General features: G+C 41.7%; 1 protein-coding gene across 1 annotated transcript; it reads right to left on the reverse strand.

Annotated features, from left to right (window-relative positions):
* Positions 1-24: 24 nt before the first annotated feature.
* Positions 25-11,260, reverse strand: epx (eosinophil peroxidase). The gene is made up of 17 exons (XM_084933622.1): positions 9,156-11,260; positions 8,973-9,063; positions 8,805-8,895; positions 8,505-8,680; positions 7,808-7,940; positions 7,576-7,705; positions 7,280-7,486; positions 5,426-5,792; positions 5,187-5,347; positions 4,847-5,105; positions 4,593-4,763; positions 2,397-2,634; positions 2,107-2,318; positions 1,868-2,032; positions 958-1,038; positions 758-854; positions 25-576 (listed from the first exon to the last, which is right to left on the reverse strand). Exons 1-17 carry the CDS (start codon positions 9,171-9,173, stop codon positions 519-521), a joined length of 2,655 nt encoding a protein of 884 aa, XP_084789748.1. The 5' UTR covers positions 9,174-11,260; the 3' UTR covers positions 25-518.
* Positions 11,261-11,273: the final 13 nt, after the last annotated feature.

The following is an 11,273-nucleotide window of genomic DNA, read 5'->3' on the forward strand; positions in this document are numbered from 1 at the left end:
CTCGGGAAAGACTCATCACTTCAATTAATTTCAACCCAGTGCAACCAGATAACCCAGGGGTGATGTTTGCTCTGGGCACATCACAGATTTGGGGTTAGAATAAGGTCATAACACTTACATACGCCAAACAGGTTCTCAAGCAGGAATACCGAGGAAATACTGAGACCGTGTCCAGCTCAGAGGGGCTTTATGAAGCCGACATTCCAGTAAGATTTGAGTTTCCGGATTGGAAAGACTTCTCTGAGCTGCTGTTTTGATGACCTCTTTGTACCGATTACAGCAGACCTTAATAAATAGTTTGACCTGCTGTTTATCAATGGGCACGGAGGAGAAAAGATGAAATCAAGATGAATTTCTTATAAGCTGAACTCCTATTGAACACAGATGTGACACTTATAAATTAAGATGAAAAAAACTCTGCAGCTAGTCAACTAAATACATAAGAACATTTAAAAACATTTAGATAATTTCACAGGAATATTACAACAAAAATCAACCAAACTCTTACAAAGGATTGATTAACTTTTCTCTTGGCAACATCCAGCAGTCACCAGCGCTTCTCTCGTTGGGAGATATCTGCAAGAAACAAATTCAGTTATTGAAATGTTAAATATTTTTAGCGATGGATGAACAGTTCAATTAATTTCACTATGTTTGTATAGCTCCTTTAATCATTACATTTCAATTCAATTCAGTCTGTTGAAACTAGCCCACCAGTGTTTGTGTAAAATGAGAAATCTGCATGCAGATGACTCGCCTTCGAAAACAGAACATGCCCATCACCAGCACGGCCACGCCTCCAAACACCACTATCACTGCGGTGACGATGGAGACGGCCGATAGCGAGGAGGGCTCTGGGTCATGTGAAGAGGTATTCAGAAGTGACAGACATTTATTACGTGCTGAATGGTGTTTAAAATTCACATTGGGAAATATTTAAAGTGATCTGAAACCAACCTGAGCACACAAAGGAGCCTGGTATGTTCAGGCACTCCAGATGTTGTGGACAAGAAGTCATTTCCTCACATTCATCGATATCTGCAAAATCAGCCAAAAAAACAGATGAGAAACAAATGATGTCTCTACGAGGTACGTGGAGTTGATCTCAGAGGTTTTGCTGAAATCTCATAAGGATACTGACCAGGTATTTCCAAACTTATTACTGCCACAGCCCACAGAATATCTTTTGCAGTCCACCCAAGCCTTTAATGACATTTTCTGGTTATTTCAAACGTCACTTGTGGCATCTGACAGCCACTGCTCCATTTTACTTTTATCAACTACTGATGCAAAATATGGCTGAAAACAAAGAATTGCATAATGCACATCTTATTTTTGTAGTCCCATCACTTGTTTTCATTACCTCGAGTACTTTCTTAATTAAACTGTCATATTTAATGGCATATTTTTAACTAAAAAACAAGTTTACTGAATGATTTATTTAAAAAAAATAAATGACTAGGGCCCAGCCGCAGTACCTTCACAGTCCACCGGGGGCTGCAGCCCAGATATTGAAACAATTCATGTAGATAATATACCTGACTAAACTGCTAAAAATGTGTTTAAAATAAACTCCAGCAATTAGTTAAATTGCCCTTTCTGGAGAATTGTATTTTTAATTTTCATTTTAGAATTTTCCAGGTTAAAATTTCTTCCTGGAAGTTGGAATTTCAAATTCATTCTTGAGCTTAAATGAAAGTTGTGTTATGAAGTCTCCAATATTAAAAAAGAGCTTTAATGCCTATTTTTTTTTTTTTTTTAAACAATTATAATTCCTTAAACAAAAAACATAATGTTAAACTCTGGCGTTAAAAGAAAACAACAACACATGCCATCAGGGCTTGACTGGACAGTTTAGTTTGCGTACCCTGACACGATGGGGGTGCTGGGCTCCACTGCTGGCTGTTTGGATCACAACTGATGGATGAAGTTCCCAGCAGCTTGTAGCCAGAGTGACACTGATACAGGATCACCGAGTTACAGAGGAGATAGTAGCCAAATTGAATCCTGGGTATTGGACCGCAGCGGGGATCTGTGAGAAAGTCAGTGAAAAAATAAGGCCATCCCAGCTTCATACTCGACACAACTTGTTTTCCACAGCCTCACCCGAGTCTTGCTCTTTCCAGGGGCTGATGTCAAGGTGAGGGATGAGGGGGTCGGAACAGGCCAACATGTCCTCCGAGGTCTCAGTGCGTGAGAACGGGTCGGCAGGGACATGTGTGACGTGGCTGTTGTCACAAATGATGCGGGATAAAGAGACTGAACGCAGATGTTTCCTCTGAGCGCGGGTGAACACTCCTTCCCTCTCCCACCAAAACCTTGAAAGACAAGCACATATTTTAGAATTTCACTTTTTGCATCATATTTTTAATAATTCAATTTTAGCTGTGGCCCACCTGTCACCGTCTCTCAGCGCTCTGAACTGTCTCGGGAGCAGGCATGACAGGAGCGGTCCGACTCGGCCTCCGGGCAGAGCTGGCTCAGAGATGGCACCCACCCACACGTCGATGTTGTGTGGTGTCCCGTATAAGAGTTGGAATTTGTGAGCCAAAGTGAAGTTGCCCAGAATTTCAGCCAGGTCCAGTGTGTTGTTGGGAACAGAAAGGCCACAGAACCTTCGCCAGGAGCTGTATCCTGATGGAGGAGATGAGTCAGAGGACTGCAGGTTAAAGATGGAGTGAAGAAAGTGAGATAAGCATTAAATATATGGGGCTCATGTGAAAGTGAACATAGCAAAATACTGTTTTTACCAAGTGCTTTACAGTTAAAAAGGAAGGCAGATGTAATAGGAGGGAAATTAGAACCTTCAAACTTAAGTGTAGATATATAAAAATGAAATAAATAAGGTGAGATTAGGTTGCATAGCTGGATTCTCTCAAGGTTTTTTTGTGCAGTGACTGTTGCATTAGCATCACGTGATAACGTGCATTAGGAACTAGTTGGCTTAGCTCTGTGAGAAGTCACTCCCTGAGGGAAATTTCAGAGGGCCAGTTTTAACTCTTAATTAACAAGCAACACAAATAACTATTAGAGGACTACAGGCCACCTGGCAGGGTTATTAACACATTCCTACATCTGGGACTGGTTCATGAGTCAGCACACACTTTTCATGGCAGACTTTCAAGGAAACAAGTATAACTACTATTAATGATGCTGTGATGTTGTGCACGTTGACTTACATTACAATAACATCAACTGTGCTCTCATTTTTTTTGCAGCTAGAATATGAAAACACACAGTTTAATACAGGAATTAGTATACAGTATTCCCACGTCATATCGCGTTTTACCTTTCCAGACACGCTACATTTTCGATTTATCTGCAAATTTATATTACAGTTTCTGCGTGTTTTAATTTTTAAAATTGCAATTTATTTTTGCAGTAAAAATAAGCATTATCAAGCCTAAAAAAATGAATAACAAAGTTATAATAAGGTTTATAAGAGCATGGGGAGGATTTTTATGGCTTAAAATATACAAAAGTAATATAATAAACATATGGTTTCTACTTTGCAGATTTCCCCAGAATGGAAGCCCTGTGATAATAGAGGGAATACTGTAGCTGCAGAAAAACTACAACCACTGGTACATGGTTTTATGGTCTTAACGCTACTGTAATTTCTTTTAAAATACTAGACTAAAGGAGGTAAATGCAGGTGTTGGGAACTATGGATCGTGGATCCTGATTTTTCTTAAATCATTTAAAAGAGACCTATTCTTGTGTGTGTGTGTGTGTGTGTGTGTGTGTGTGTGTGTGTGTGTGTGTGTGTGTGTGAGAGAGAGAGTTTTTATTTATTTATTCCAATTTCTTTCGTTGTATATGTCAAAAATGGCAACAATAACACAGTCTGATAAGATGTCATCAATAAGATGATTTCCACAAAGTTTCATCAGAAATTGCCTCAGTTGAAGGGTAACTGTCAAGAAGCTATTCTTGAGGAATGAAACAGGCAAAAAACGCTGAGGTACGCCAGATTAAACAAGAGCTGGACTCAAAATCAGTGGCAACATGATGGACTCTGATGGAGTCATTAATACAAATTTGAAGCAGGAGGCACACCAGTACAGCCATCTGTAAAGCATGCTCTATAGAGGCTGCACTCTGTAGATGTCATACCAAATATTGACTTTTAAGGCTGTTAGAATTGAACAAATGTGTGTTTATGTATGTCTCCCATTTCCCAAAATGTGAAGGGTAGCTCAAGCACTTTGCACCGTCCTATATACTGTAATAATAGTGGATACTGATAGTAAAAATGGACAAAGTTTGAAAAAAATAAAAATAAAAATAAAGACACTATATGTGCAAGTAATCTCCACCCACCTGCCCCTCCTCTAATATGGGGGGCAGCTAATCACAAGAAAGTCTGTTTAAAAGGGGAGGTTCTAAAACATCTTGTTTCAGATAGAGGAGGAAGTGAGAGACTGTATTAAGGATAAATATAAGATACTGCACATATGGATTACTTTTAACTGTGACTGGTGCAAAGCTACTCTAGCTGACTTCAATAATGAAAACATGGAGCTGGAAAAGAGAACAATAGGACAGTCAGCAGATGGGATATCGGTGCGAGAGGTTGCAAGTCTTGATACCAGGCAGGCCGTGGTCTCGGCCTCTCTGGAGATTAAGGGCTCCGAGGTCCAGAGGCATCCCACCCTGTGCCTGAAAGAGCCTCTCTGTCAGCTCCTCCACCATCATCTGACCGGGAGTCTGCAGCTTGGCTGGAGACAGCAGGAGGCCACGCAGCACTGGGTCTATACCACCTGAAACAACAGGAGGAAATTAAAACAGAAATAGAAATGCTGAGTACATGTAATCAGAGTAAAACAACAACATTTCTCTTTACCTTCCTGCACAACCCTCCAAGAGGCAAACAGTGAGTGATGCAGCGGCAGAGAGGGATACTGCGAGTTAGCATTATATCCTGGCCCCAATCTGGTCACTACTGGTTGCACGGTGACGTGAGCAAAACGAAATGCAGCAGTTGCAAAAACATTAGCAATGCTGGGATCCATGTCAGGATCATAACCCTTGTAAGGAGGCATCAGATGAGACATGGCATTCTCACCAAGGACCCGTGGCAGGTAGTGCTCCCATGTTAGGATCTTAAAGGATTTAGAACACCAGTCAAAGTGATGAGAACAGGTAGATGTGATATGTTGTTCATCAGATAATCCTGCAGATACCTGATGAATGGCTCCTATGATCTTGCGGGCCTCCTGGTACAGGGTGTCTGGGCTCCAGTGAAGGTTTAGCAGGTGCAGCTCTTTGACCAGTCGGTTGTGCTCTCTCAGGAAGAGCGTGTGCAGCGCAATCAATCCCAGATGTTCATTGGCTCTCGAATCACCTGTGAAGCATTAGTCATGAGCAACAGCTGCACTGAAGCTTACAGTGGGTGGAGAATTTACAACATTCGCCCACTCACCAGCTTGAAAGCAGGATGTGGTGTTCTGTCGGTGAGCAGACCTGTCTGATGTTCCTGAGGTGGTGGAGTTGCGAGGGCCGCAGGGGTCCAGGTGAGCCTGGAGGTGAGGTAGGAAGGGCATGTAGGCGAGCTCGTGGTCTGAGTGCTGGGAGTTGATGGCCATTGAGCCCAGAGGAGAAGATTGGTTTCTGAGAGCAGAAGCCAGGCTGGTGGAGCTGCCGTACACCATGCTGGCATCGACAAAGGAGGTGATGGCGTTGAGCTGCTCCCGCTGACGATGAGGCAGAACTCCAGCACCACAGCTGGGAGCAGAGCGGAAGAAAGGCATGCAACTCTGGACCCCATTACGAGGATCAGATGGTGGGATCTAGTAAAGAAAGTTGTCTTTAAACTGCTGCAGATGAGGGAAGGACATTCTTTTCCATAGCAACAATATAAGGAAAAAAATGATGCAAGTCTAGTCTTTTTTGGGAACAGCTGTCAATTTCAAATTTCTAAAATAATTTCACCTCCAGGAGTAAAGAATATTGATTCAGAACTACCTTTAGCAGCAATAACGTGAGGTAACTTTATCAGTCTCTCACATCATGGTGGAGGAATTCTGGCTCACTCTTTGTTTCAAGATTGTTTCAGTTCATTGAGGTTTGTAGGCATTTGCATGGCTCTCCTAAGGTCCTCCCACAGAATTTCAGTCAGGCTGAGGTCTGGATTTGATTGGCTCATTTGAACACTTTCATTCTTTTCTTTTTCAAACAGTCACTGGTGTTCATGGGATTGCTGTCCTTATACATGACTAGATTCATAGTTGACAAAACAAGCCCAAATCATCACCCCTCCACCACCTTGCTTGTCATTTAGTGCAGCGGTCCCCAACCTTTTTTGCGCCACGGACCGGTTTATGTAGGACAATATTTTCACGGACCAGCCTTTAGGGTGTCGAGGATAAATACGACAAAATAAAACCAGTACTGGTACAAAAAAAAGAAGATTTATTCAGAACACACGGTAAAAGACCCAGGGAAACTGAGTTAATGATAAACACCCTGAAAACCATAAATTCTCTCGCCCAGTACCGTGCTGCCATGTTCTTTTTAGACAGAAAAGGATTTCTCCTGGCAATCCTTCAAAATACTTCTTCAGTGTTTTTGTAATTGTACTGTCATGACCTTTAACACTTAACACGCTAATTGAGCGCTGTAGGGTTTAGATGTAGATCTTTTTTTTTTTTTTTTGGCAATTTCTCTTAGCATCGCATTTTCTGACCTTGGGGTAAATTTGGTTGAATGTCTGCTCAAGATTGCAGCATTGTCTTAGCACACACCTGAATGCTCCAGACCTTCAAACTGCCTAAACTTCTGCTTTTATAAATGTGCTCAACCTCGCTTGTGCACCTGGCAGCTACTTATGCTCTTAATTCCTATGAAAACAGTCAACTGAACTTTGTCTGTGAAGGTTCTCAGTCATCCAGGTCATCGTAGTCTAAGGAGCTTGGAAAGAAAACTTCTCAGATGAGAGGTGAAACGTCTTCAAGCCACTTAAAGAAGTCCAGACGCTTTTCTTTCCAAACTCCTTAGACTCAAGTGAACTTTCTTTTCACAGAACTTTACGTACAACAGCCAATGAGAAATCTTCTAATTGGGTGTAATGAGAGAGTATTTCCTGGTTTATATTTTCTATTTAAACCATTGACAGTGTTACCGAATCTGTGTTTGGTGCTAATGGTAAGAGATAATCTGATATACAGTAAATATACAGAAACTGTGCAGGTTACGGGTTTGGCATTTAGCATGTGAAGGAAAATTATAAAAAATACAAAATAAATTAGAGCCTTCCAAGAGAGCTGGTGAAATGCACCTGGATGGGAAAGCAGGGTGAGTCTCGGTTGCAGGTGTGGGTGCAGTCAGCTCCAGTCTTAAAGGCAGCCGTACTGGGACTCTGAGGAGTCAGCACCAGATCGTGGTCTATCCACTGACCCCAGTCCACCAGCAAGTGGGACAGAGTGGAGTCCACAGAGATGTTGTCATTGTGAGTGAACAGCACTTCCTGTGACACCAGCCGCACCTGGAACATACGAGATGAGGAGGAGGAGTGATGGGCTTACAGCAGCTGGCAGGACAGAAGACGACCGAGAGCTGCTGCAGGACTCTTACTGGAGGCAGGCTGGCATTGTGATAGGTGTGTTTTGGTTCCCACCCTCTGGGCATCCCCCACACATCCTCATACTCTGGAGCCAACCAACGGGAATACGGGATATTAGCAGCCCCCCATCTCGGATGTTGTCTGTACAGCAGCAGAACACAGAGAGATGGTTACCTGAAAACAACGATCTCTGTTGGGCACAGCGCCAGCCTGTCAAATGCTGATTTTTATACATGCTCTGACCTGTTGTTGCACTCGCCTGTGACGGATCTGTAGCGCTCAGAGAGACAGTCTGTCTGACAGCTGGGCGTCTGCAGCTCAGCGGAGCAGCCCGTCACATGCAGCAGATTCTCCGTATCTTCTTCACTCAGCATTTCTGAGGGAGCACAGTAAGCACAACAAGGTCCAAGTTAGTAACACTTAAACATAAAGAAATATATATGAGAAAGATCAGATTAATTGTTGTGTCCTTTCCTGTCAAAAGCAGATACAAATGATTCAAATGATCCAAATGATCCAAATCTACTTCTGGAATTTGGTTTTGCTGAGCTTGATTATGCTTCAGTAGCCTCCATGAGTAAGCTTATACTGACTAATATTTTCTGGCACAATATGTAAACTGTTGTTTGTAGTCATCATTGTAAAAATATCTTCTGTCCTCCTAAACAAGAGATTTCTTAATACCAAAAACACCCTTACTTGGTTAAATAAAGCACATAAAACAAAGAGTTAAAGAAGAGATAAATTGGCTGTGTTATATTATATCCTGAAACAAACTAAAAATATAGAATAGAATAGAATAGAATTCAACTTTATTGTCATTGCACATGCACAGGTACAGGGCAACGAAATGCAGTATGATGGAGAATAAAGCTTGTTTAATCATTCATCAGATTAAATGGCCCGCAGGTTTACGTGGTGTTCTGCTGCTGTTCAGTACCGTAAGCGTTGGGCTGCATCATGGTGTTAGTGTAGACCATCTCTCTGATCAGCTCCACTGTGTTGTCCAGCAGTTCAGCAGCCCGGATCTGGGTCCTGGTTCTGCTTTCAATCTGTTTGAACTGAGCCAGCAGGTCACTGGGTCTCAGAGCGCCTTCAGACAGCGACGTCTTCACCCTGGAAACATTCAGAACTGTGTATTCAGTCCCTCGCAGACGTAAAATGATTTATTTTCTTCTATGTGTCAGCCTGGTTTGAGATATTTCCAGATATATTTTAGACCAGAATAAAGAATTTCTACCTTTCACTTGTGTGGGTGTAAGCAGCATCAGTCAGCTCAATCGCCCTCTGAAGAGCCTCATCAACAAACGCAGATCCCAGATACACCACTCCTGAGACCATAACAGAGCAGAGCAGTTAGAAAGGCTCCAAAGCACCTTCTCCTTTCAGCAATTATCAGAAATCCTACCTGAGGTGTTGCTGTGTTTCACTTTGGTCAGTGAAGCATGACCAGGGATTAAGAGCAGGACAAGAACCAGTTGAAAAAGAGATGCAGACACCTGAAATGAAACCACATTAACCTTCAAATCTTGAAAAAAACCTTCAAAATTTCTGCATAAACTTTAAATTGTACATTAAAGCAGAAACTCACCACGAGTGCTGTATTCATTGTGATTCTGTAAACTTTTCAGTGTGAGCAAAGAAGGATCGCTTCAGGTTCAGAGAAGGAATCGGAGGATCTTACCGCTGCGTTCGCTCCGACTCATCTTGAGTGCAAGCAAGTGTAGGTGTGTTTGGCTCCAAGTGTCAAGGGTGCTATGTATACACTGTGAGCAGGGCCAACAGGTATGTGCAGAATCCCCTTATCTGTCCTTCCTGGTGACAGAAAGGCAACATCAAACGCAGGACTCGCAGCCTCGACCTAATAACCTCTCAAATCAAATTTATGTCTGTGCTCTCGCCCTCGATGAAAAGCCTCTGTCAAATCAGCATTACAAATAAATAATCCTACCCATCCCTCAGCAGAGCAGAGAGAGTATGTCTTTGCCGTAGAAGAGCGCTCAACCAAACAAAGAGGCGGCTGAAATATTAGATGTCAAAGTTACTTTAGTAGCAGATTTGTTTAAAAAAAGCAGTTAGACTTCACAATGAGAAGCTAAGCTTAGTATTTGGGGATTTTTTTTAATTAAAAGGGTGTCTGTGTCTTCAACACATGCCAAACATTTCAATCTGATGGTCCCTGTGCCAGTGACACAGACAGGTGGGTGAGCTGGAAGCGGGGATTCTGGGAAATGACCATGAACCGAGCACAAGGATGAGACAGAAAGATTTCAGAGTGTTTCTGTCAACTGTGAGGCTTAACAACTCAAATGTATGCTTGCTTTCCCCCCCTTTGATGTTCCAGGTGTGTGATATCATCAAATGATTCACCAGTCCCATTTCATTACGCTGTTATTAATATTATCTCTGTTGACCCACCGTCTACTCCATGTGCTCCAGAGAAGAGCCGATGTATCCACAAAGGTACAACCAAATATTTGGCATACAGGTAGATCAAGTGTCAGTTGACCCACATTTCCTCACTTGTATATAATGAGTTCTGGTCAAGTGGATTATTTCAGGTGATCATTTCTGATAGTAAAAAAAAGCCACCTGGTCCTTAGCAGGTCTTAAAACTACGTGCACCCCATGATTCAGTCACTTGTAGGAACACCTTTAGCATCAATAACTTGAAGTAATTATTATTACTATTATTTATTTTCTATATAACTATCAGTTTCATATTATTGAGCCAAGTCTTTGTTACAGTGTTGCTTCAGTTCTTTGAGGTTTGTGGGCATTCAGTTATGCTCTGCTCTCTTGAGGTCACAGCACAAGATTTTGTATACAAAGGAGTTCATGGTTGACTCAATGCCTGCAATGTGCAGTTTCTCTGAGCAAGGCATGGACTAGTTTAGGGACAGTTTGCTAGGACAGCTGACATGTCATGAATGTTAATTGTTTTCCATGGATAAATAATCTTTCACATTCAGAATGATGAGCTTTTTGGAGATATTGCCTTCTAAGCCTCCCCAGACTGATGACAGCAACAGCTCCTTCTCTGTGATCTTTAACGTGAACCCATATGCTCCTGCAAATAGACAAAATTTCTGCTTTTATAAAGGTCATCACACTTGCTGATAGACAGTAATCGGAGAAGCTGCTACCAGTTTTAGTAAAAAAATAATGACGTGGTGTTGTAATATCTATATTATTCATCTGGGTTTGTATTTTAATCATTTAAGAGCTGCTAAGGACCAGATTCATTTTATGATGTCCCTATATGTAACACCTTAGAACTGAAACAGGGTATTTCTTTTTCACTTGACTATATAGTTGGATAGTCAGTTTGTTTTTTCTTGTAATTTAGGTATTTGTTTTTCAAAGTGAAAGGTAAGAGTGAAGCTTTATGTACTTATGACTCTGTGGATGTGGGCTGGGAGACATTATGTCCTGGTGAATGTGAATAAGACTAGAGAGAGAGAAAGAACAGCTTTATGCCAGGATGTTGATGTGATGGAAATGTACAAGGACCTGGATGTCCACATTGACTAAATGTTATTGTTATTATAATTATTTCATCATGATTTCAACTGCTGTAACAAAAAAATTTCCCAAATATGGGATAAAGCATTTCTCACCATCACCTGGTTTTGAGGTGCAGGAATAAACAAAAGCAGATTATTTATTAATCTGCAGGTTGGATTAAAGCCACCTTTGTGTTTGGAGC

This window comes from Perissodus microlepis, chromosome 7, assembly GCF_051167445.1.
Source record: "Perissodus microlepis isolate ML-2025 ecotype Zambia chromosome 7, ASM5116744v1, whole genome shotgun sequence".
Classification (NCBI taxonomy): Eukaryota; Metazoa; Chordata; class Actinopteri; order Cichliformes; family Cichlidae; genus Perissodus; species Perissodus microlepis.

What these genes read in the sequence shown, in the direction of transcription:
- epx (XM_084933622.1), bottom strand. An exon ending in GAAACACAGCAACACCTCAG is followed by an intron (nt 8,896 to 8,972) that starts GTAGGATTTCTG and finishes TTATGGTCTCAG; the next exon opens with GAGTGGTGTATCTGGGATCT. An exon ending in CACATCCTGCTTTCAAGCTG is followed by an intron (nt 5,348 to 5,425) that starts GTGAGTGGGCGA and finishes AATGCTTCACAG; the next exon opens with GTGATTCGAGAGCCAATGAA.